Source organism: Barbus barbus (genome assembly GCF_936440315.1).
Source record: "Barbus barbus genome assembly, chromosome: 37".
In the NCBI taxonomy this organism is placed as follows: Eukaryota; Metazoa; Chordata; class Actinopteri; order Cypriniformes; family Cyprinidae; genus Barbus; species Barbus barbus.
The window spans coordinates 21847501-21875424 of NC_136715.1; the positions used below are offsets into that span (position 1 = coordinate 21847501).

The 27924-nt window shown below is 39.0% G+C and overlaps 1 protein-coding gene across 1 annotated transcript in view; it reads left to right on the forward strand.

Annotated features, from left to right (window-relative positions):
• The first annotated feature begins 22041 nt into the window (after positions 1-22041).
• kif21b (kinesin family member 21B) overlaps positions 22042-27924 on the forward strand; it is a 94572-nt gene continuing 88689 nt past the window's right edge. The window contains exon 1 of the mRNA XM_079396742.1: positions 22042-22408. Within this exon, the coding sequence (XP_079252868.1) occupies positions 22368-22408 (41 nt within the window). The 5' untranslated portion in view covers positions 22042-22367. The remainder of the gene's footprint in view (positions 22409-27924) is intronic.

Here is a 27924-nt window from a genome sequence, read left to right on the forward strand (position 1 = left end):
TAGTTCAGCATTTAATACCATTATCCCGGACATCCTGGTCAGTAAACTGACAGACCCAGGTCTTACCAGACTCACCTGAAACTGGATTAAGGACTTCTTGACGAACCGTTCTCAGGGCGTGAAGATGGGTCCTCATGTCTCCTCCACCCACTTACTCAGCATTGGCTCTCCACAGGGGTGTGTGCTGAGCCAGTTCATCGCAGTAACACCATCAAATTTGCGGATGATACAATAACAATTGGCCTTATCACTGGGGGAGATGAGATAGACTATAGAGATGAGGTCCAGCAACTAATATCATGGAGTTCAGTTAACAACCTGACCTTAAACACCTCTAAGACGAAAGAGCTCATTATAGACTTCAGAGAGCATAAGATACATCAACGGGGTCTGTGTTGAGAGGGTCCAAAGCTTAAAAATTCTCATCTCTGCTGACCTATCCTGGATTGCACATACTTCAGCGGTCATCAAGAAGGCATGGCAGTGTCTACATTTCTTAAGGATTCTTAGGAAAACCAATCTAAACGGAAAGTTGCTGTTTATCGCTGTTCTATTGAGAGTGTGCTGACGTATTGCATACAGTATGGCATGCTAGCTGTTCTGAGGCAGACAAGAAGGGGCTTCAAAGGCTCATAAAGACTGCTGAGAGGATCACTGGCAGTCCCCTACCATCACTGAAGGATCTATAAAACTCGAGCCCTCAATAGGGTCAAAAATATACTAAAAGACTCAACACACCCTTGTTTTCACTTGTTTCAGCTCTTGCTATCAGGCAGGCGCTATCGATGCTTTAAAACAAGGACCAAACGATTTAAGGACAGTTTCTTTCCTAGAGCTATAAACATGAACTCCAATATGCACTGACCTCATACATTCTTCACTTGAATGTCTGCAATGCAGTAAGCTAATGCAGTTTTTTCTCTCTCTCTCTCCCTTGGGGAGACTTAGTGCAATATACACTTATGTGCAATATAATTCTCAACTTGCTTTTGTTGACAGTCTTGAGTAACTTGACTCTCTATTGTGCAAGTATGTAACATGGTTGAAGTTGTGACTCCTGTGTTTGTTAAATGTACACTACGGGATATAGGTAAACTGGATGTAAATGGGGTGAACTGAAGAGAAGAAGCACCAACATGGAGCTGTGAATCTGAAGGATCTGGAGCGTCTCTGTACGAAGGAATGGTCTCTGATCTCTTATCAGGGGTTCTCCAAGCTTTTCAGGCATTATAGGAGATAACTCAGGGCGGTTATCTTGGGGAAACGATGTTCCAATAATTGGGTGCCAATAATTGTGGCCAACATGAACTAGAGACAGCATTTATTTCATCAAGAGATACACCCCCCCCCCCCACACACACACATACATTTAATTGTTTTACTTCAATGAAAGGTTAGAATTTTGTGAATGTTTTGAATGAAAGATCAAAAGAATAAACAATGCAGATTTATTTTCACAGCCACCTTTGCTCATATTTACCAAGGGTGCCAGTATTGTAAAAAAGACAGAAAGAAAAAACCCCCGAAATATTTCATTGTCTCAGCGTGGGGTCAACCACAAAGTTTGCCAGGCTATTCCTGTTTTCCATGTTAACTAATACAAGAGTAAGGGCCAATGACTTTATCCAGTAGGAGGCGCTATGATATTGTAAAAACTCTACAAGACACTCAAAGGACTAACAGGGCTTTTAGCTCTGAGTGAGCGTCTCATATTTAGTTTAATCACTGATTCAATAACTGGGCCAATTATTCTATTACAGTCAAGTCCTGTGTTCAGAGTTCAGACAGAATTTTATTAATGTTCCAGTTTAACGTACACAGAAATTGTGTGGCAAAATCAGATTAGAATAAAATTACACGTGCGAGCTTCTACATAATCACCCTGTCAGCATTAACAATTGGCCCTGGTCCCATTTTTTAATAAATAACATTGACATTTAGAGGGAATAATGTCACCATCCCCATCACCTGTCCCTCCGGTGCATAATTGCACAATAATTCTTGATTAAAATATATGAACCAAAGGTGCTGGGACAATAGCACAATACAGTGGCCCCCTGGGGTTGAATAAAGAAATCAATGAAGTGCTCATCTGCCCAATTCAACCGTCCCACTGGCTTTGACATGAATAGCCACCAGACGCACGTCAAGTGACGGACAGAACGTGCCATCTGCTGCTCTTGATAGCATTTTGTAGGGCCGAGAAACAGATTATTTTATTTTGTTGCTGAGTGTCACACCATGGAAAGCATTGATGAATAACAGTGAATTACTCAACACCATTAGTACAGAAAGCTTCCTAATGTGAACTGACTGTTTTATGATATATTAACAATGCTTTGCAGCCTTGATGGTAATGTGATTTTCCTCTGGGACATTTTGGAACCACGCGTCCCCCCTGCTATTCAACAAAGATTTCCTTAATAATGTTTAACCAAATGATCCTTTCTTGTTGTCACACGTCACTTTTATCTCACAGCAGTGTATTAAAACAGCAGACTTTCAGACCAAAATAATAGGTGGTTTGGCTAGTTCGCAGTGCTTTAATTCCAGCTTTCCTTTTCGTAAATGAAAAGGCAAATTACCACGTATTTGCTAAATTCGGGTTTAACACCAAGAAGTGGTGCGATACATTTGTAGTGACTCTAGGCCTATTAGGGACCAGAGAGGATTTTTTGACCCTCCAAACGCATTTTACAAATCTGTGAACAGGTGGGATTGTTTAGCAAATGCAGGCAGGTGTACAGCTGTCCAAACTGTAATTTACGACAGTGATATATTTATGATAATGAATTCCACTCACTTAACTTTAAGGGGCTCCAATGTCGCAAAAATACACAAAACTATATACAGTTGCTTTAAGAATACAACTTTAAAAAAAAAAACACGACTCTACAGCTTGCGTTTTTAAACACAAAAACGCCTGTGAATAAGTTTTTCCATTGTTTTTCTGTATAAACATGCGCTTGACAAAATTTTACCATGTTAACAGGTCAAATATAGGAGCAAATTCCGAGTAATTTGCGCATAAAACAGAGCTTCCCGAAAACTCTCCTCTGGATGTTAATGAATTCCAATCATTGGTAAATAGGGCGCTACTGCACTCTCATTCACAATTAGCATAATCCCCGCCTATGACTACTATGTCCAGGAACGCAGTGGAATATTCTGGTCTACTTTCTCAAGTTTGGTTCCAGTATATTGCATAAATGCAAAAAAACCAAAAAAAACTAATAGGCCATATGGTGAACAATAAATATTCAATAACGTGTGTCCACCAAATTTTTTAGCCACCTAAAAAATGACAGGTGCTCTTATGAAAACGGACTTGAGAACACTTTGCGTTTTTTCCATAGACTGTAAAAAAAAAGGTTTTCCAGCTGTAGATTTGGTTGCTATGAATTGGAATATCCACGGCAATAACGTATTACTAGTATTTCATTTTGAAGAATATTACTGAATATAAAAATGCAGTAACCAGTAATATTAACTTCTCTATTATTGTACAAGTTGGATGATTGGTTGGTGTAGTAGGCCTATTTGTCCCGCCCCTCCTCCTCTGATTGGACGGCTGGGTAAAAAGGGATAGCGATAAGCGCTGCGTTCTATGGTTCTACCCAAAGCTAAACCGGAGCTAAAAATATATCAACTCTCAGTTACAAAAAAAAAAAAAAAAAACAGAGCAAACGAACTTTTAAAATATTATAATGGCAGTGCATCAAAATTTAGTGTCATCAATTTGCCAAAAAGAACACAGAACGTTTTACGCACCATTTACACGTGGTAGGGAGCAGGGCTGCGTTCAGCCCCGAAAAACAACAGTGCAAACCGTGTATTAAACGGAAACGGTGATGCGTTGAACACCCTGTTCTGATGACGCAAGAGTTGCAACTATGTCAGCTGAGAAGATCACTCTTTGTGTTCTTTTTGAAGAATTTTCAGAGCCTGATAAAATCAGTATAAATACATTTTTAATACTGCAAAATACGCAAAATATGCCATCAAGAGAACATCCCAATCGAGTGAAGGGATTTGTGGAAACTGTGGTTCCTAATTATTGTGATCTAACATTTGCCTCACATTTCAGGATGAAAATAAATTTCAGGTGAAGGATAATCCACTTCTTACCTTCAGTGTTATGATCTATATGACCTTATTATTTTTCTTGTGAGTATTAAGCTTATCATTATTGCTAATCACTGTTGTTGTGCTATGATATTGTAATATTTACCATTATATAATCAGAGGAGCATAGAAAAGTGTCACTCCACAATACAATAGCAAAATATATAAATAAGTATAGTATTTTTATGTTACATTAATCAGTGTCTAGCACACCTTCCTGAGGAAAGGATATGGACCAGAAGACATTGCAATTACCACATATTTAGACAGACTTAAAGAAGCTCCAGATCTATACTTGTGCTCTTATTATTTCAGTTATTTTGCCTTTAATGTCAATAAACATGCAAACAATATACTTACCCTTGTGATTTTATTTAGACGTTAATTACATTTACTTACACATTCCTCATCATCATGTTGATATGCTATGTTACTATAAAACTCTTACGACGAACATGTCTTCTAATATCTTCAGTTGTTGCGTATACCGAGCTGCAGCGGCCACATATTAAATGACTTGGACCCATTGTGCGATTTGTCTCTTTAATACCGCGTGGTTTATATACAGGTTGCTGCTGATTGGGCTGACATTTCTGACACACCCACCAAACAAGAGAAAACGTATCTCAAACCCCGTTGCACACCGTTTCCAGGAAATATGTCGTTCAACCCGGAAACCAGAGCAAAACGTTGGACACCAGTGTGAGCCTGAACGTGCTCCAGGTGTAGGCCTAAATTTCCTTCGTAGCAACTAACGTTTTGAAAATACATCAGAACGGCTTTATGAACGATTTACACAAAAATTTGTTCTGCTCCTGTTTCATGAACGAGGCCCATTATTTGTCTGTGTTAAATAAAGCCACGTTTACACTAGACTTTGAGCATGCTGCAACGGTCGTGATATGTCACGGTGTGCAGCGTCTTTTCAAACGCAGTGTTGGGCCAGATCCGGCCCACATCTGGCCCGTGTGAAATCCAAGCGGGCCAGATGTGGGCCGGATCTGGGCCGACACTGCTTGCTGTCTGGGGTATGTTTTTACATTTTAGATGTACTATATTTAGTTTTGTGTTGAATTTCTGGGCCAAAACTATGTTGCTGTCTGGGGCTCTACTTTCCTGCAGCACTGCAGTTTTAAATTTATGTTCTTTTAATTCAGATAGGAAGTCATGCAGTGACGTATCGATCTGCCATTAGTCACACGGTAGCACGTGATGTGAATTCGTAGGCCAGTTCACCAAGCTTGAACTTTGATTCAGAATTCTGACTTTTTTTCTCGCAATTCTGACTTTTTTTCTCGCAATTGCGAGTTTATATCTCACAACTCTAACTTTCTCGCTCCATAGCAAACCACTCTCCGTGGAAGGCTTTGCAGTGCTTTGTTCAATTTGCTATAGCTGAACTATATATTGAACTAGATGAATGTTGCGTCCAAATATGAATGAATGAATGATGCATTTATATAGCGCCTTTATTGTGTATTGCTGTACACCCAAAGCGCTTTACAATCATGTGGGGGGTCTCTCCTCAACCACCACCATATTTAGTTACACTAAATATGATTTTTGAACAAACATAAAAATGACTCATGCTTTATTTCTGTGTTTTGCGCTCGTGTTGGACAGTACCATTACCGCCGGGCTTTCAGACACAACATTCTTCATTTCTTTATAGTTCTGAGTTTGAGGCAGCTTCTATCGCGTTATTTTAATAACAGCTGTCAAGTAAAGAGCGTATTATTGAAACACTATTATTGATATGCTTTATTTCCAGAAATCCCTTTATGTGCTGGTACAGCAGAATCCGACTGTCCTTCAAGAGCATAATACTTCATTCATACTTCATTTATACTGCAAAGTTTAGCATCAACCCAAATACACACGGTTCAGCTATAAATCTGAATAAAAAAAACAAAAAAAACAACAACAGTGTTTTTGAGCAGGGTTGGAACTAAATTCTGTAGGGCTGTGGTCCTCAAGCAACTGAATTTTGCACCCCTGAATTAGATGGTATTTATCTGGAATATAGGCTTCCTGTGTTTGGACATTTTCATAAACGTTTTCCTGAATATGCTTCTTAGATTTTACATTAATTTACAGCCAGAACTGCAACCAGAACGAGACCAACTTATATTGTATTATTATTATTGTCTATAGCAATGATAATTTAATCACAGAAGTACAGGTCCTTCTCAAAAAATTAGCATATTGTGATAAAGTTCATTATTTTCTGTAATGTACTGATAAACATTAGACTTTCATATATTTTAGATTCATTACAACACAACTGAAGTAGTTCAAGCCTTTTATTGTTTTAATATTGATGATTTTGGCATACAGCTCATGAAAACCCAAAATTCCTATCTCAAAAAATTAGCATATTTCATCCGACCAATAAAAGAATGGCCATTATGTTCAGTTATGCACTCAATACTTGGTCGGGAATCCTTTTGCAGAAATGACTGCTTCAATGCAGCGTGGCATGGAGGCAATCAGCCTGTGGCACTGCTGAGGTGTTATGGAGGCCCAGGATGCTTCGATAGCGGCCTTAAGCTCATCCAGAGTGTTGGGTCTTGCGTCTCTCAACTTTCTCTTCACAATATCCCACAGATTCTCTATGGGGTTCAGGTCAGGAGAGTTGGCAGGCCAATTGAGCACAGTAATACCATGGTCAGTAAACCATTTACCAGTGGTTTTGGCACTGTGAGCAGGTGCCAGGTCGTGCTGAAAAATGAAATCTTCATCTCCATAAAGCTTTTCAGCAGATGGAAGCATGAAGTGCTCCAAAATCTCCTGATAGCTAGCTGCATTGACCCTGCCCTTGATAAAACACAGTGGACCAACACCAGCATCACTGACTGTGGGTACTTGACACTGGACTTCAGGCATTTTGGCATTTCCCTCTCCCCAGTCTTCCTCCAGACTCTGGCACCTTGATTTCCGAATGACATGCAAAATTTGCTTTCATCCGAAGTACTTTGGACCACTGAGCAACAGTCCAGTGCTGCTTCTCTGTAGCCCAGGTCAGGCGCTTCTGCCGCTGTTTCTGGTTCAAAAGTGGCTTGACCTGGGGAATGCGGCACCTGTAGCCCATTTCCTGCACACGCCTGTACACGGTGGCTCTGGATGTTTCTACTCCAGACTCAGTCCACTGCTTCCGCAGGTCCCCCAAGGTCTGGAATCGGTCCTTCTCCACAATCTTCCTCAGGGTCCGGTCACCTCTTCTCGTTGTGCTGCGTTTTCTGCCACACTTTTTCCTTCCCACAGACTTCCCACTGAGGTGCCTTGATACAGCACTCTGGGAACAGCCTATTCGTTCAGAAATTTCTTTCTGTGTCTTACCCTCTTGCTTGAGGGTGTCAATGATGGCCTTCTGGACAGCAGTCAGGTCGGCAGTCTTACCCATGATTGCGGTTTTGAGTAATGAACCAGGCTGGGAGTTTTTAAAAGCCTCAGGAATCTTTTGCTGGTGTTTAGAGTTAATTAGTTGATTCAGATGATTAGGTTAATAGCTAGTTTAGAGAAACTTTTCATGATATGCAAATTTTTTGAGATAGGAATTTTGGGTTTTCATGAGCTGTATGCCAAAATCATCAATATTAAAACAATAAAAGGCTTGAACTACTTCAGTTGTGTTGTAATGAATCTAAAATATATGAAAGTCTAATGTTTATCAGTACATTACAGAAAATAATGAACTTTATCACAATATGCTAATTTTTTGAGAAGGACCTGTATAGGCCTGTAGTCTATATGAAGAGTTCAGATGAAAAAGCCTCTAAGTGCCATCTGAAATTTTCTTCTAAAATGAGCATTTTTCTCAGGTACAGGTTCTTTTCATTGTCATTAAAGTGAAATAACTGAACATAAACGAAAAATGCTAATTTTAGAAGAAAATTTCAGATGGTATTTAAGCTTTTGCATCTGAACGCTTCATATATAATTGACTAAATAATAATAAAACAAAACGTAATAATGAATCCTTAATTTATTTATAATATGGAGCGAATTTTGTGCCAAAATTATACAAACAAATGCAGCATTTTGCAAACAAACACGATCTGCTTTGCAAAGGAACACTCGACTCGCGAACAAACAGAAAGCAATTTGCAAATACAAAAGCTAGTTTGAGCGAAAACCCAGTGGTGTTAACAAATAAATGTAATGTGTTTTACAAATACAAATAAATGAACCCCGCATAATATTCCACAACTAAATACAGTCCATCCTACAAATTGCATTTAACCCTTGAACAAATACCAAATCTAGTGCATTCAAATGCATACCTGTCTGTTACGGTTGCGAGAGACACGGCCTCTTATGAGATTCTCTCGACTTGATTTTCTCACAAATGCATTTTAGGCGGATTTTCTCACAAATGCAGTTGCGCTCTTCCAAGACAGCAGATGGCGCTATGGGTCAATTTGATTAGAGTTGGAGCTGAACTTTGCAGGACAGTCAATCGCCAGGAGCAGGATTGGGCACCCCTGATGTAAACGATTAGTACAAAATCAGTAGTGACATGGCTGAAAACATTTAACCCTTAAATGCATGAATTTTCACCAATCACTGTATTTGGCATTGGCAGGGAGTCAAAAATGGGCACACACCGGCATTTCGTTAACCTTTTGAAACTTGTAAGAGTTCAATCTGAACAGATTATTTTACTATCACTGTCATCGTCAGAGCGCATTTCTTCATTGCATTCAGCATCTGACTCATATTCATGATCTCAACCATATTCTAAAAACTATCGTTTTCAACTTCTTCAAAATCAGCATTGATCACTGGCAGTATATTCACCACATCCACCATCAAACTTATAGGCGATTTTATTTCATGCAGTATTGCTCTGTAGTAAAATCATTCAAGCCAGTTCAATTTTTGAATGAACATTTTTTTAATCATATTCTTTTGTTTTATGCCTGTAGTAATTGATGAGTGATAGTGGAGGAATACATTTTATTGAAGGTGGAAGTGGCCAGAGAAAATTTATGGTGATCCCACCAGAATCTGAGGGATACACAGCAAAGCTTCTTAAGAGCTCATCTAATAATGGAAGGCATATGCTTTTCATTATTCCACTTCAGGATGAAATTGATACTGCACCGCTTCCTTTTGATGCCCCAGAGTTTAGCAAAATGCCAAAATCACAGTGCAAGACATGTGGTGAAACTTTGCCATTACAAGCTCTGGCTTTGCATGTAGAGTCCTGTAGCAAGCCAGACAGTGACCAAGTAAGTTATAATAACAATTTAACTTTAACTATTTGGAATAATCATTTAACGTGCATCATTTTGTTTTTGTGAACATATGTGCTTTGATTTAATTACATTAAATTGAATTCTTTGGCTGACAGTTAGTTTTTTCTGTTTAGGAGGCAGAAGAAGAAACAAGTGATTGCTTGGTAGCAAGTACTCAGAATGTCTGTAAGTCTTAACGAGCACATTTTCTACATTATATTTACACAAATTTTAAAATATTTACTCAGTTTAGTTAAACTTAAACTAAACTAAACTTAAACTTAAACTCAAACACAATCAAACCTCTACAAATGATTCAGAATGCAGCAGCACGACTGATCTTCAACGAGCCCAAAAGAGCGCATGTTACACCTCTCTTCATCTCCTTGCACTGGCTACCAGTGGCAGCTCGCATCAAGTTCAAGACACTGATGCTTGCGTACAGAACTACCACAGGTTCAGCACCCTCCTACTTCCACTCACTATTACGAACCTACATCCCCTCCAGAGTGTGAGATCTGCTAGTGAGCGACGCCTTGTGGTACCATCACAGAGAGGCTCAAAATCACTCTCCAGAACATTCTCGTTCATCATTCCTGGCTGGTGGAATAATCTTCCCACCCCTATCCGGAACGCCGGATCCCTGGCAATCTTCAAGCAACAACTGAAAACTCATCTCTTTTGGCAGTACTTGACTTCATCCTAAACTCAAAAAAAAAAAACTCACTCTTTCCCTCTATCTTTCTCTCCCTCCCTTACTAGCTTGTACTTATTTGAACAATGACTGAGACTTGGTGTTAAGAGCACTTCCTCTGTCTGATTGCCTCTTCAAGATTAATCGCTTTTTGTATTCCCCAATTGTAAGTCGCTTTGGATAAAAGCGTCTGCCAAATGACTAAATGTAAATGTAAACTAAGTTTAACTATGTTTATTATGATTTTGCTTGTGTCTGTTGAGTCTTTGACCAATTTTCTTTTAAGCTTCCCCTGAATCTAGTAAAAGTGATCCCACCGATAGAAATGACCAAGGTGACCAATCTGTCATAAGTAAAAAGTGCCCAATATGTGAAGTTATGTACCCTGCTGGTTATATGGAAATTCATGCCAGTGCTTGTGGAGAAAGGTTTGTACATGAACACAAAGGCTTTGCTAACATCCAACCATTATTGATCATTGTTATTTCCAAAGCAGCTGTAATTGGATGGCAAAACTGTTATCTTTGGGAAAACATGCTTTCTCCAATGTATTTTTGCTTTACAAAATTTTACGTACTTTTGTCTTTTAGTCAGTGTCCTGATTGGGATTCGTCAGATGTTGCCATAGTGGATGTTGACACCGCTGAAGAGCCTGGCCCATCAGGCATAACTAGGCTTGAAGGTGTTTTACTCAAGTTTTTTAAGATATTTTGTGGAGAGAATAGATTACATGAAGTACATAAGAACAGTAATTACAATACTTTTTTTCCCTAGGGGATCCTGCTATTGGAGAGGGTGTAAACCGTTTCTTATTTTCAGTGACTACACAGAAACTGAAATGTGGTTTTCACCTAAACCTTGGTAAACCCACACTCCGTCAATGTCCGAGTCAACAGTGCTTAAATTTGGTCTCCTTTAGTGTCTGACCACAAAATACCTGGTTTTCTTATTTTTCAGGAAATGCTCTTATTACAAGGTTTTTTGATGGCGAGCCAGATCATCTTGTACCATCTTCATCTGCACATCTGGTGGATAGTGACCTGTTTCTGATGGCTGGTAGAATGATCGGTCACTGCTTTCTACATGGAGGCCCAGCCTTGTCAGGACTTAGCCCTGCTGTTGTCCATGTCATTTCTGGTGGCAGTACTGAAACAGCTGTTGTACTGATGTCAGATTGTCCAGATTTTGATTTGCGTCAGAAAATTATGCTGGTATGTATTCTGCATTTGGATATTTATAGTGGTACAGTTGTTTAAGCATCAAATGTGAATAACTGAGAACATTATCTTCTTTAATAGTAAAAATATGAATGAATTTGTGACTTTCAGCTTGAAGGGGACTCTGAATTAACACCTGATGAGAAGGAGAGCATCAATGATTTGTGCTTCTCGTGGGACCTTCCTCCAGTGAACAGTGCTAATCAATGATGGCTTCTACATCATGCGGTAGTATGCATTTGAACAACTGTTGAATATTTTTGACTCCTGACCCTTTCTGTAATGTTCTTAAATGTCTTTTTTTCTTACTAGGTTATTGGACGAACTACGAGGCAAATCAAGTAACTTCGAAAAGGACTGAAGGAGACAAAGCTGTGGCCACTACTTTGTCAACGCCCAGATGTGCTTCCAGTCATTTTTCCATGCGAGATAAATTATGTGTTGACCTCGGTGGTACGTCATTTTGGTAATAATCTCAGAGAAGTTTGAATCTCAATTAAATGGAATAAGATAGTGGTTCTAAATCCTGTTCCTAGGGGAATCGTCAGCTCATTAGGATAGACTCCAAGAACTAAACTGAGTGTGTCAGATAAAGGGGACAGGTGGTCCCCAGGAGCATGATTAAGAACCACTGGAATAAGACATCCCTCAAATAATGCTCCAAATTGGCTTGCCTATCTCCTGTGATTCTTGTTGCTGTACGTGTAATTGATTACATTTTACTTCAATTTTTGTTTGTTGATTTTGGCATTTTTATCTGTAGTGTGTCTTAAACAGCATCAGCTGGCCTACCATGGTGAAAAACGATGATGATGATGATGATGAATGCTCTTTGGAAGATAAGAGTCGGGTTGCTGGCTACCTTCGTCAGTTCATTGAAAGTGGTACAGTATTAATTTCAATTCAGTCATTATTTGTATAAACTGTATTTATAATTCATAATTAAATAATTAAATCATTTTTTTTATATGTAGTTGTCACGCGCACACACACACACACACACATTTATACACGCACGTTTTGATTTGCGTCTACATTTTCACAGCATCCAGTACTGAACTGAAGGCCCTCATCAAGTTCTGGGTTGGCTTCATTTCATTACCTCAGAATTTTCAGTCTCTGGCTCTGCCACCGGATGCTGAATGTATCCCATCTCCCATAGCTGATTGGGTGTCATGTTCCCCTCGGTTCTAATTGAGTGGTTGTCCCAACCATCATGAAATACTGTATATCTAGACTAGCTTGTAGTCTGGGCAGGAACACGTAATGGCAGCTATAGAGATGCATGTTGTTAGATAGGTCAAGTAACCCGTCATCTTCCAGTGAGTGCAGCACACTGTAATATATGGCAGTTACAGCACACCATATGTCTCTCCACAGCCTCTCAATCCTGAAAAAGTATGAGTGATATTTTATAAATAATTAAATGTATTTATAAAGTTAGTCTCATTCCAAACATATACATATTTATGCAGAGTCATCATTACTTTGTTTCTAAGAAAGCGATTGCAAATAATCATCAACAGGACAGGTTTTATAGTGCCACTTTTATTTAAAAGAACAGCATTTGGAATTGTGGGGGAAAAAAAAACAAAAGTTGTCTCATTGGAATTATTCTGTGTTTTAACACTGTAATCTAATGCCAAGAAACATGATACATTTCCCATCTAAAAGCAATGGACCTTTAAACCAAATGTGTCCTACAGACAAACAAAATCCTACAAACAACTAATGCAACACAAAAAGGGAATATCATGCACTTGATGAGAAGAGAAAAATAACCTGCCTCTGATTGTGGACGCTGAACATCAGGCGTGCTATGTCGACATTCTCAACGCCATGGTCACCTCTTACTCTATAGAAGAATTAATAAACAGTGATCATGCTAAGCAATAAATATATGATTAGTGATTAAATGCAGCATTTACAACATTTTTATTGTCAAACCCTTCTGTTTTATGTTGCTTCATATAAGAAAAGTCTTAAAGCCTTATATTAAGGATACTTCACCTAAAATTGAAATTGTGTCATCTTTTACTCACCATCATGTCATTACATACTTGCATGATGGTCTTTCTTCGGTGGAATACAAAAGAAGATATATTGAAGAATGTCAGTGTCAGCTCCCATTGACTTCCATTGTATGGACCAAAAATATAATGGAACTCAATGGGAACTTAAACAATTTTGTTACCAAAATATTGTTTACAGATGAAAGTAAGTCACACAGGTTTGGAATGACATTAGGTTGAGTAAATAATGACCAAATGATCATTTGTGGGTGAACCCTTTAACATCCTGCATTGAGATTTTTAGACACCCAACTAAATTTCTAAATGTAACATTTGGAATTTCAGCTCAATACTTTTACAGCTAGAATCAGAAAGGTTAATAAAAAACTACACATACACTCATATAGTACACAAATGTGAGTTTTCCTCTGTATTTAAACTGCATTTTAAAAATGTTCCATTTGAAAATCCATCGATGCCACCAAAGTTGAGTATATTGTACCTAGATATTTAATAGACAGCTCTCATTATACAGTTCAGCATTTCTTTTAGACAACAACATACCCTGCAATGAAAAGTTTGTCATAGACGGTTTGATGGATACAGACAGATAGACAGGATTGCTTAGATTAGACAGACAGACACGCATATTTTTATTCGACTTAATTAACATAGATAGATGGATAGATAGATAGAGACAGAGAGAGACATACATACACTCACCGGATCAGTTTGTGGTTTGTATCGACGTGTACTAGTGCTTTCGGTCCAGTGACAGAGTATTTCTGGCGCACAACACACCCTAACATGTTCAAACGGGACAGGATACCAGTGGTGTCAACGCGATGCATTGAGGCCTTCACTCTCTCCCACTGAACCCGATGGCCCCTGGCTTGCAAAGTCCCCTTAACAAGCCGGTAACCTGCATGTGGCATGTCTTCTTTTATTTCTGCAATGAGGTTATTAAGTTCTGAATCAGATAAAGTACTGTATAGCCCTCTAACAGTTATGTTTAACTCTGCCATTCTTCTATAAACTGTCCGCCTAGATACTCCGAGAAGACTTTGAGACCTTGATGAAGAAGATGCACAAGGTAATCTTGGGACACTTGAAAGCGTGGACGTCCAGCTGCTCCATGACTGACTTCAACGAACACTTCCAGGACTTGATTTGATTTGTGCTGGGTAACTAATCTGTACAGGTGTGTGAGACCATCCATAATACTCTCAGGTAGAGAAATCTGTTCAGAAAATGCACTACACAACACCATCTCCTGGGTGCATATAAACTGTAAGTAGACTAGGTCCAGAGGCTGTGGATAAGTCGAGACTGAAGTCTCTCCAGCATTGTGGAAACCACCTGGGAGATGGGCTCAATGGACAGACACAGACAGACGGTAAGATAAATGAATATGAAAACAATTTGAATTGCAATATGCTAAACATTAATGAAAACTTGTAAAGAGTTTAGACAAAATGCAATTTGTAATACAAGACCGTAGTGTACTAGAAATAGTGTTATTTCCTGTTAAGAATCTGAAAATGAAGAAAAGAGGGGAGGCGGGGGGGACTCTGCACATGTAACCCTTTTATATAGTTTGTTGGAATTCAGCTTTATTGGTAATATAACATTGAATATGAAGAATAGAACATAAAAAATCTACAATTGTTTCTTAACTTGCCTGTGATGCATGCATTGCCCAAATTATTATTACTTTTAATTCAATTAAATACTGATAAGTAGACGATATGGACAAAGAAAGAAACAGACATAGACCATTTCCATGTAGACATACTATTTATAGTTAATTTTCATAATTAATCAATATTTTTTTAATATAAATATAATTAATTAAACGTGGTTGTGGTAAGACATAGCTTGATTCCCTATAGGCTGTAGCCTAGAGATCGTGGAGAAGTCCTAATGTGGCTTGTTGTCTACATATGTTACTAACAATCGAAAAAAGAACCTCAAAAAATGTCAATTATAGATACAGTAAGACAGAAACTCACCTGTTCACCGCTCATTTTTGTCAGCTCACTCAGTTGTAGCCTTAAGCACTCATTTAAGGGCTTCCCCCAGGAGATTAAGGCAAATTGACCCATAGCGCCATCTGCTGTCTTGGAAGAGCGCAACTGCTTTTGTGAGAAAATCAAGTCCAGAGAATCTCATAAGAGGCCGTGTCTCTCACAACCGTAACAGACAGGTATGCATTTGAATGCACTAGATTTGGTATGTGTTCAAGGGTTAAATGCAATTTGTAGGATGGACTGTATTTATTTGTGGAATATGATGCAGGGTCCATTTATTTATATTTATTTAAGTCAGAAATGTGAGAAAAAAAGTCAGAATTCTGAGATAAAAAGTCGCAATTACCTTGTTTGTATTTTTTATCTTCTATTTTTTAGTTTGTATAGGGTAATATTTATGTGAAGCATTCGTATAGTTGTATTTTTTATCCTTTTTAGTTTGTATAGGGTAAATACTTATATATAGTATACTTATAGTTAAATCTGTTAGTAGTGTATAGGTTTATAGTGTTTTTTTTACTTCATTGTTGTAATGTCTGTATTTATGTAGCACCGTGGTCCTGCGAGACACGACATTTCGTTCCACTGCATGTCCCCACATGTAGCGGAATGACAATAAAGCTCAACTTGAACTTGAACTTGATATTTATAAAACACATTACATTTATTTGTTAACACCTGGGTTTTCGCTCAAACTGACTTTTGTATTTGCAAATTGCTTTCTGTTTGTTCGCGAGCCGAGTGTTCCTTTGCAAAGCAGATCGTGTTTGTTTGCAAAATGCTGCATTTGTTTGTATAATTTTGGCACAAAATTCGCTCCATAGGTTTTCTCTGGTGCGAGAAAGTCAGAGTTGTGAGATATACACTCGCAATTGCGAGAACAAAAGTCAGAATTGCGAGATAAAAAGTCAGAATTCTGAGAAAAAAAGTCCGAATTCTGAGAAAAAAAGTCCGAATTCTGAGAAAAAAAGTCCGAATTCTGAGGAAAAAAAGTCAGAACTGTGAGAAAAAAAGTCAGAATTCTGAGGAAAAAAAGTCAGAACTGTGAGAAAAAAAGTCAGAATTCTGAGATAAAAAGTCGCAATTACCTTGTTTTATTTTTTATTCATTGGCGGAAACGGGCTTCCATACCGGTCTGATGCATTCGTATGTGTATGAATGGAAGTCAATGGAACGAAAAGTCTAGTGTGACCGCGGCTTAAGGCATTTTTGTTTTTAAACCATTCCGCATGCAAAATGTAAAAATATGTAATATACTGCACTTTTACGTCACATGTCTTCATGATACGAATTTACAGGACAGAGTTCACTAAATTTGAAATTGGGAAATTGGTCTCCTTTATTTGCATACGTATGAATGTATGAAAAATGGCTCTGATATAAGTCAATATAACCAAAAATGTAGTGTGAACAGCCCTTAAAGAAAAACTTAGGTGCAGTTCCTTGAGCAAAAAAACATTTTCCATAATGTAGCTATGTGTAATACACAGACGTCACAACAATAGCAACAATACAGTTGTTGTCTGTTGATCAGAGCAGCAGATTCACATGATCAACTTGATCATGAGCGAAAATTGCATGGGATATCACCCTTGCACAAAACATCCATTTGCATGGATTCCTATTGAAATAAATACAGTTTTAACACAAAATTTCTCAGAGCAACAGTAAATGTGGTCGTATCTTACCACACGACATTATAAAAATGGTGCTTGGGTTAAAATTTGACATTTATGAAAGCCGTTTTGTGTTTTTTCCAATGACATTGCCCTGCATCTTGCATTTTTGCTGTGTAAACACGACCATATTTGTATGAATAAAACTTCATAGCACATGCTAGAGAGCTACAGTACATCCAATCAGGCAATGTCATCCTCTGCTCATTTACTGTGTGGTCTTTCCACCATGTGGCCAGACAGCTGGTGTCCATGAGTGAGATGTACTTACAGTAACGAGCACTGCACTTCACCAGCAGTATTCTCTAATGATTTGACCCCACTTGTTCTGGGGTCCCTAAAACCTTTTCAGTCTGTCCTCTACTGTAATCCAGACCGCTGATACCTTTTATCTTTATTGTTTACAATCAGGTATGAGCAGAGATCATAAGAAGAGTTGTGTTCCCTCGTGGCTAAAGGCAGATGCTCATCTTGTGATGTGTTTCGCCCTCAGGATGAAGTGAGGTTTGTCTATTCACACCGCTTTGTGGACATCCTAAATGATAGACTATACAAAAAGCCTTTTTGTTGTCAGGACATGGGCTCTACTTTTCTTTTTTAAAACCGTTCCCATGGAAACAGGGCACAAAATGCACAATGTTACGAAACTGGTGAAAGATCGATAGGCCCTTCCTCAAAAATGCAAGGGTGTATTTTCCACAGTTATCTAAGGTATAAATCACATATCATGACATATTCAAAACGTTTATGATTTACTGTGTTTCATAGACTGTGTTACTTAATTTGTATTGTTTCTATCGCTTATTTCATAAATGAATGGTCTTTCTTGTCATGTGCGCTCATGTGGTTTCAAGTGGTCTAGTTTAGGCCTGTCTGCTCTTTTTACCCATCCAAGACAAAAGAAATCCCTCCCTTTCTGCTCCGCCGTGACCTCGCTGTCATCCCCTCCACACACCAGGCCTTTCTGTCCATCATGTGGCACAAACACTATCAATAACCGTGTCAGTGGGGCAAGTCCCATAGGCTATGCTCAACCCCACCATCCCGAACCCAAATCAGGCCCAGCGTGAAATTCAGAAGCCTTGGGGGGGAGTGAATCCGCACACGACACAGAATGGAGGCCCTCCGAAGAGACACTCTTTTGACCACCAGGCCGCCCCGACCATTGACTTCCTTCTCAGCCAACTGTGCATTCATCACACCATCTTTGCCTTTGTCAACATTCGAGGGGGTAATTATACCCTCTCTTTATGAAAACCAGACGCAATTTGTTGCACAGAAAAGCAACTGATTAGCAGGGCAAGCTAATAAAAACACAGCTAATTTCAAGCATAAATTGTGAATGTTGGAATACTAGCTGAAAGTGCTGGGAACACATTATAAGACTCATGAATAATAATCGGGTGGCCTAACATTCATCCAACAGTTCTTACTGGAAGTGAGGTAAGCGTCCGCTATAGCTAGATTAGTGCTTCATTTAATCCACTACTGCTGGGAGAAGCTTCTGCTTGGGCCTAATTTGTTAGTTCATGTAACCAGCTACATTCTCTTGACACAATATCCAAAACTCAAATGTATGTTGAATTTCATAAAAAGCAGAACATTTTGATTTTTTGAATACTTTTGACTAAAATGAGCACTAAAAAACAGCACATCTTGATAATACTTCTATTGTTTTTGGAATATGGTTAAAATCTCCTGATGAATATATTTATGGTAAACTATATACTTTAATGTCATGTTTGTGTACAGTATTTAAATATATTTGTGATTACACATCTGTACTGAATGAAGTTTAGTACTTTTAGTACATTTAAAATGTATTAACTTTACCTTCAATATTGAATAACACATACGGTTTATAATCAAGGACTTAATGTCCTTTTGCATTATTTAAAGTAAAAGTAGTGCTTTAAACCACAACAAAAGATTATTAAACCGGAAGGATTTAAAAATACTACAATTTAAAGTTAAATTCTTAATTTGACATTAATTCATGCATAAAAGGCCATTTCTTCTAAAATATAAAAAATTAAAAATATGCTTTTAAGATTTTGAGTACACTACATAAGCACATTCAATATAATTAAGCAGACTTCTTTTTTCACCCAAAAATGTGCACCAAAGCACCCAGGTTGGAGTACAATGTTCACTTGATCTAGTCTGATTTGAAAAGTGAACTTGCAGTATGGTGACTGTATATTTCTACAGTAGGAATAATTCAGTTTACTCAATTTGCTCACCCTAATTTGTTCCAAACATGTGAATTTCTTTCTTCTGTGGAACATAAACGAGCACACGTCTCCATTTTTTTGTCCATTCAATGTTAACGGGCACCAAAACTGTTCTTCTGTGTACTGTAGAAGAAAGAAAGACATGCAGGTTTGGAAAAAAGGAGGGTGAGTATCCCTTATCACTCTATTTACTGTAGAAATACACACAGTCAGCATGTTGCAAGTTGACTTTTCACGTTACACCAGATCAAGTGAACACTGGGTTCTATAACCTGTGAGTTTTGGCAAGCCCCTTCCCACACAGATGGTGATGTTGCTTGGGGGAGGATGCTTGTAATTTGGGGATGGATGAGGGAGTCTGTATGTGATCGTGTGTGTGGTTGGATGTGTGTGTAGCCAAGGGGCACAGACATACACAGCAGACTGACCTAGATGAAGTCAGAGCTGTCAGCTGACTCTGTGCCTGGCCGTTCCCTCTATGGTTCCCTCGCTCTCTACCCAAATATGTGACTGCTGTATTCACAGGATAGAAACAGACATGGACTGTGGTTAATCTGCCCCCCCCCCCACACACTCCACACATGCACACACACACACACACACTGAATGAGTCAACCGCACCGCTCCGCTCCTGGCTATTGTATGGAAGCTTTTGTCTGTGTGGGGCGACCATTAGACTGAAGTGTGCTGGGATCTGTAAAAACACACTGGAGCCTTGTCATCAAAAACTCTACTGCAACTTTAATTCAAATTCATCTACTCAGTGCAGAGTTGAATGAATCAGGATTAGTCCTTAATTGGTAACCCATAGGCAGATATGAGTTTGCAAAAACTGGATGCATAATAATATTAATTTTCAGAAAGCAGAAAATGGTGATTAAATAATGTGAAATTGAATCAGCTTATGACCTCAAAACTAAATATAGCTAATGAAACTGCACAAAGGGGATTATGGAAACATCAAAGAAAAATGAAAATGTGCATTACATTCTGTGTCATTCTGCTGTAGGTCTGTCAATTTCTGGTTTGGTGGTCTGAAATGACATTCTGAGTGTTTGTGTGTGTCCTACATATTAAAAAGCTTGTAAATTGTAAATATATATACACATACACACCCCTGGCAAAGTGTGGTTTTGGACGATATCAGCATAAATCATTTTTTGGTGCAAATACATTAAAGTAACTTGACATTATCATTGAAGACCAGCAATAAAACATAATAATGGCAATATATGCATGTCAAAGTCAGACATGCCCCTTTGCCAGCTGTGATGCCTGGTTACTGGTTTAAACTTGGCCCAGGTTTTTAAAAGATTTTTGGGTCAGCGCACCTTAATACTGTAGCTTCAATAATTGATTACCAATTCAAAGTCAATGTTTGAATAAACTGACAGCTCGGATGCCCAGATCATGCAGAGCTGTAATAGCTGCTAATGGTGGATATTACACTATTCTTTGTTATATATAGATTTGTATTAAAATCTGATTAATTATGACAAAATTAGGGTGAAAGGTGAAAGCCTGTATTCATATTTAAGGAGGCATTTTCAAAAACATAATTTTACCCAAACTGAGATTATGTCCTGGCTTTAACTCAAAAACAATCCTCTCCTAAGTCTCTAAAATAGCATCATGTGATGTTTTAAACCTCAAAGTGTGGTAGCTTCATATGCATGCCCTGAATAACACTTACATAAGTGAATAATCCAGAAGACGGCTTTTCAAGGATATTCTTAATCATTCGCTTCCTTTGAGATGTAATTTATGATGGGGGCATTATGTGAATTATTTGATTTTTGACATTTGTTTGAATGAGTTCGGAATGATTGTGGGTGGCTACCTGCATTATGCAACATGCATTAATTTATATGAAACAGATTCTTTATGTTTTACAGGACTGCATCTGATCCTTCCACAGGCGAAATATAGCCTAATCCTCATGGGAATCTGGCGTTCTTGTGATTTGGACAAAGTGCTGTTCCTCAACTCAGAAAAACTGCTAAAGTTGCTCCTTTACAGCTGCTTCATTGTGTTGGACTGAAGTTGCAAGCTCAAACGATTGTATTTGGTTTCTATTTGAGGACAAATAATCAATTCCACGTTTGCATCCTTTATGTGTTTTATATGAATCTTTTGAACCGATTATTTTTTAATGACTCGGTTGAACCGATTCGCAATTTGTCGTTCAAAAACCGACCTACATCCATCACAGCATTTCAATCTTCTCGAATTTAGCTTGATTTGAACACAAATACTCTTTTTGTCCTTTCTCCTTTTCTAAGGCTTTAAATGCACGCAATTAAATATTTTTTAATATAAATTACAGCTTGACTGGACATGATGTACAATAAAAAGATTCGGTTTGTATTTACTTTGATGCTTCTTTGCTTTCTTACAAATCGCGTGTCCCATATTTCATTGTGACTATTTAGAAAACAAAATGAGAAATAAAAGAGGGTTGTGATGGAAATGGCACCACATCAGTAAAACAGGCCTAATTTGACTAAATAATTATTGATAACAATACGTGATAATTAACAGAAACACATTTACATAAGTAAAATAACACTTTTAAGCGAATCGGTGAATCGTTTTCCAAAGTTTTGGAAAATTAATCGGATTTCCCAACGCAATGTTCAGATGTGTCGAATTAAATTTGGTTTAATCTATGACCGCTGAGTATGCTTTTAAAGGGTAATCCGTCGCTGAGCTCTAATTGGTCAATTATGTTAATATGTGGGCGGGAACAGCAGTACGTGTGGACGGGAGGCGTGTCAATCATCTGCGTAAGGACACGCCCACCGCCGCTCTCAGTGAGCGCCTTCAGTGAGCGCGCGAGGACGCAGACGCTGTGCGTGCTTTCAGAGGTACACTCGCACATATGACAGGATACAAGCTCGAAGGAAGAAAATATGCCAATCTCCGTCATCTCTCATGCGATTTCTACACCTCTCTGCTGATTTGAGCAGTATTGTAGAGGAGAGCCGAGATGTCTGGCTGCGTAACGCTGATTGACGAACCGGACCGGTGGCGCGCGTGTTAAAGCACAACGGTGTTTTCAGCTCGTGCGTAAACTTTGCAAGAACTTTGCGGCATCGCTTCCCATTTTGACGGGCGAGGTGAAACGGCAGCACAAAGCATGGCGACACAAAACGACTGCTGTGTCAAGGTCTCTTTAAGGTAAGCCCGACTGTACCTCTATGCAACCATAATTTCCTATTGTTTGTGGTGCAACACGCGCTTCGTTTTATTTTATATGATTTATTGATCTTACACTGTTTATTTACATCCGCATCAAAGAGTTTATAGGACACACAGGGCTGTTGCAATTCTATGGGTGTGTGTGCTGCGCTAGGTAAGACCCGGGTGATAGGGTGGGCACATGCACATAGATGCAATATTGCAACCTGGAGAGAGTAAAATTGCTTGCAAGTGCCAAACACACAGCTGTGCGCGATAGCTATAGTTCCCATGTGCCGTCGTCACATATATGTTGCATGCATGCATAATGATATGCATAACGCATATCAAGAGAGAAGTTACATTTAGGTTTGGCTTGTGTCGTGCATTGTGTGCAAGTAACTTATGCAGCAAAGTGTATTTCATTGCTTTATGAGTTTTGCCTAACTGCTGAAGGACATCAGATGATGCAGGAATGCCTGCAAGGTGAGAATGACACACAGACGCGTGCGCGCTCCTTCTCAATGTCCTTATTTCCTTTGTTAAAACCCCACATTAGGGATAATTATTATCGCTGTAGATCGATTCGCGTTCGTCTGCAATGATCATCAGAATTGCCAATCACATTAATGTCATTATTCACTAGCGGGGAGCTCGTAAAATTGAAGCGCCTGTCAGCAGTCTGGAGCGGCGAGCGGCATCGGGCTGCAGCATGACTGGAGGCGGTGGTCTAAGCATTGTCTGGATCTTCCTTAGACCAGTCTGATGGAAGAAGATAGAGATCAAATTAACTGTCTGGATGTGTTATATCCCTGTAACCCCGTTTTCTTGCTGTAAACCCTCCGCTGAGCATGGATTGTGTGCTGTTTTAAAGGGCCAAATGGACCTGCTGATGCAGTGAGGCGAGATTAAACTGGATCTTTTGTGTTGTCCAGTATTAGGAAGTGTGGCTGCAGGTGCATGCTTGATTTTTGATGCACGGTTTGCATAGTGAGCGTGCTTTACTGGGGCTGCTGCTCACTCTGGGTCACACCTGCAGATGGGAGGGGGGGCATTACATCAATGAATGAAGTGGACCCACGTGTTCCACTGAATATCACAAAGGCGGACTGTTATTTAAAGCTATATTTTATCTACACATCCCAACTGGATCCAGCTCCAGTGCTTACAAGGCAGGACTGGATTGATATTCCTCAAAATTCAATCTTAAATGCTGCTTGGGCAGTCAAGCATCACTGTTAGTATTGCACATGATAAATAACATAAAGGAGTGTTCACACACTGACAGCGGTGTGCAACGACAAAGTGACCAAAAGTCATCCATTTTTAATGATAATTGGCAAGGTCTGAAAAAAGTCAGCATCAAAATGGTAAAATTAGTGACCCACCTCCAGAGATGTTATTGCAGAGGCAGTTTACTCTTATGTTTATGCATGGGAAGAATCATAACACTTAAAGGGTTACTCCACCCCAAAATGAAAATTTTGTCATTAATCACTTACCCCCATGTCGTTCCAAACCTGTAAAAGCTTAGATCTCAAACTAGAGCTGGGCGATATACTGAACGCGATAATCATGCGCATCTCGTCAGTAAAGCCGGTTCCGTGATTAGCGGTAAATCTCAAATCATCTTGTTTCAAATGGAGCAGCATTTCTTGCCCCAATAGCAGATCTGGGCTAAAGTTGTGTAAGGTACAGTATATAGCTTTTACTTGTGTTTCATTGTCATTTTTTAGGTGTTTGAGGAGGTGTTGTCATATGAAATCTCTTGGGGAGCAACATATTTTTGTATAAAGTCAAAGTTAAGAAGCAGTGAAATCCTCAAAATTCCATTTATGTAATCATTGGCAGTTCTTTTTTGGAATTTCCCTGCAGAGCCATTGGATAAGAGCAGGCAGGATGTGATTGGGCTGGAACGGTGAAAAATTGAGGACATCAGCTAATCAGAATCTTCCCTGATGCCCACTTTAACAACAGACAAGATGAGATGATGGATCTTAATTTCAGAAGTTCTTTCTGGATGAGCAGTAGCCTAATTTACAGTGATTATATACTGTTCTGCATTTACAGTATGTCACGTCATTGCTGTCGTTTGCGAAATGAACTACTTCCCCATGATTACTGAGAGACAAAATGTCCTTGTCACAGTGAGAATATGTGACCTCAACGTAGCAAGCTCAGCTTTGCTTCTCATGAGTTGACCCTTTTTCTACCTCATTTCCTCTTAATCACCATCAAAGCCTGTAGCTGAGAGATTGATTATGTTTGTGCCTCTGTGGGTGGGAGTTTGCATCTGTATTATGTGTGTGTCGTCCCATGGGTGTATGTCATCTGCAGGCCATCTTTCCGCGCCTCCACCCTTCTGGTGTAGACAAGTGAGACGTTCTCCAGTAGTGTTGACTCAACAGCGCTGTTATAATTAGACATAAAGCAAAAATTTGTTCTGCTGATGATTTTCTTGCCTGATAAACGAAGGTTATCCATACTGTGGCGGCAGGCTGTCTGTGGTTGGAGGGGTCTCTTAGGAATGACTTCGGGGTCTTGAGAAAACACGTTTGGTGATTTCATATTTATGGGGGTCTTCTAACATCGCAAGCTGTTTTTAGAAATATTCAGCTTTCTCTACGAACAGATAAGTGCCTGCATTCACCAGTTTGAGAAATGCATGATGTGTTTGTGTCCAGTCTGCTTCCTACTGACATGGCTTGATCTTTTCTCCGGGGTCTGGCTGAGAATGCAGGGGTTTGTGGGGGGATTGTGTTAATAGTTGAGGCTCATGGGAACTAGACTCGTAATTGGCTCGTATATGAGAACAGCTTCCTACAAGACTTCAGGGTAAAGCGTTTTGGGGCTTTTAAGCTCCTTGGCATCCCCAGGAGTTACAAATGACAGTGTGAAGAAAAATCTTTTAAAAGTCTAGTCGCCCACTTCTTAGAAATTGATTTTTTCTTCATTATAATAACATCAGAAGTTGCAACACCCTGACGTTTTTACTCTTTATGCCTCTCCAAAAATCCAAATGAATTTTAATTCCACAATTTAAAACATTCAAATCATTGTATGTATTTTGTTTTAAATAAATGAATATTTCAGAACAAAAAAAATACAAATAAAACATAAGCATCATGTCATTGACTCCTCTCTTATTGTCAGTAGTTTATTGAATGCGTTGTGACCTTAGTTGCTTGACTCCTAATAGTGACTGGCCCATTTAGCCATCCATTAAGCTCTATTAAGGAACCTGCACAATGCAAGTTGAATATACGCACACTGTCCTTTGTAAAGGTGGCCTGCTTACTGCCTGCTTTGTAACCCTGATGTTGTATAGACTGAATGTGTGGGCCTTTTCTCTGGTTTTGAAGAGAATATGGAAAGGGTTTTGGTTTTAGTTAAACATTTTGGTTAAGCTGCACTTGCAGTAATAACCAGTTAAGCCTGCTGCAGATAAAACGATAAAGTCTGTAAGTTGAGGATTAATTTGAGCACTTGACTATCCTTCCTGCAGTTTCCACAGGAAATCATTTGCCATACAAAGCAGTAGATTATGTGCAGCTGAACGCGTTAAGTTCAACGCACCGCACAGGAAGCGATAGCTGAGGGGGTCAGAGGTATGTTTCTGTGACCTATTTGTGACATTAGTCTCAGTTTCTGGCAGGCAGGAAGACGTGCTATTAAATATACCCCGATACACTGACATGAGAGCATCAATTGATAATGTCTCTCTGAGTGAATTAGATGCTGTTCTGGTAGACATCGATGAAAGAAAAGGCCAGTTGTGTTTCAAATGAAAAGGGGAAGAGGCTTGGAGGGAGGCGGCGAGAGAAAGAGAGAGTGAGAGGGCAAGAGAAAACAGGAAGTGTCTTTTTCTCTTTCAGTGTCAAAGAGCTGCATAGCAAAATCAACATTAGCTCTCGGTGGAAGCATACAAAGAGAGGCATTTATTAATTATTTGATGGGTCACTCTGTGTGTTTTGGGGGCACTAATAAACGGCTGCGTGTCACATAAAGCAATGGCATTGGTCCGCAGAGTATAAAGACTGGAATACGCTACACCACTTTTAAAAGCTGAACATATTTTAAAACGCTAGGCATCATACACTTTCAATAGGAAAAATGTCCATCATACACTGAACGGCTGAGGAGGATCACACACTAGCAGACGTTAAAGTCACAACAAACTCGCACACAAACCTGTTGGATATCCTCTCAAAGTCTATGAAATTTGTCAACTCTAATCTGCAGACTCTCTCTGACTTTTGGCAACTAGCATCAACTCCTTCAGACTGTAGATTGGGGCAAAAGTTGTGTAGTGTATTCCAGCCTTAAAGCCTATACAGATGTCATCAGATGTTCGTAGGATAGTTCACCATAAAATGAAAATTCCATAGTTTTTTCATGAAATGCAAAAACAGACGCTTTGTAGAATGTTCATGCTGTTCTTTTCTGTTTGTGTTTATATGCACAGGAGAACTTCTTACTGAAAATAAATCAGCGTAATTGTCTTTTTTTCATCAATATATTTTATTACTAGAGTTTGTAATAGTCTGAAGTAGGTACTACAAACTTTACAACATTCTGTATAGGATAGTAAACTGTCCATTGGATGCACACTTAGTGGAAGTAATGAATTCGGACACTACTCAATTTACAACTGTTTTTCATTTACATTGTCATTTAGCAGACGCTTTTATCCAAAGCGACTTACAAATGAGAATGAATGTTTTTCACCTACTATATGGATGGCAAGTTAGCATATTCAGATGCACAAACAGATAGCTTTTAAATATCATATCGTGAGCTTATATAAATCTATTGTGTGACTTATTCTTTTTTGTGATTTTTGGAGTATTCTGGAAAACTGCAATGAACATTCTGCAAAAATTCTCCCTTTATAAGAAAAAGATGGAAAGTTTTAAATGACCTCAGAGTGAATAATAATGTCAGATTTTAAATTTTGGGTGAACTGTCCCTTTAAGAGAGATTAATTGTTTTAAAATGTGTTAATGCAAAGCTGAGGGATTTGTGTGTGTAATTTACTTTTACTTTGTTACAAAACTTTAATTGGGATCAAGGGAGCATGGCATAAGTAATTCCCGGCGTATCCTCTTTGGTTGTGTTTAATCTTATCATAGTTGTAAAATAATTAACCTAGGGGACTTCATAGTTTTTGCGTTTAGTATTTCTGAACTTTTTGCTGACTGAAGCCCTTTTTGCTTTTATTCAAATTTCAACAAAGGTTCAGGAAATTTCAATAGGGCTTTTCTGAGGTACACGTACATGGTCTATTTTCCCTTCTTCACGCTCCGCTAGACTCTCTTGGCTCCCTGCCGGACTGTCCAAGGGCCACGGAGCGCAGCCCCCTCGCTCAGATGCTGGACCGCTTTCAAGGACGAGCTTGTACCCTGGCCTTTGAAATCAAACTGACCCCCTGCCGCCCTCTCCAGCCACCAGCCCCCTCCCATAGTCCTGCTTTTCTCTCATGGATTGGGGGTTGTGGGACAATTAAGTGAATAGCT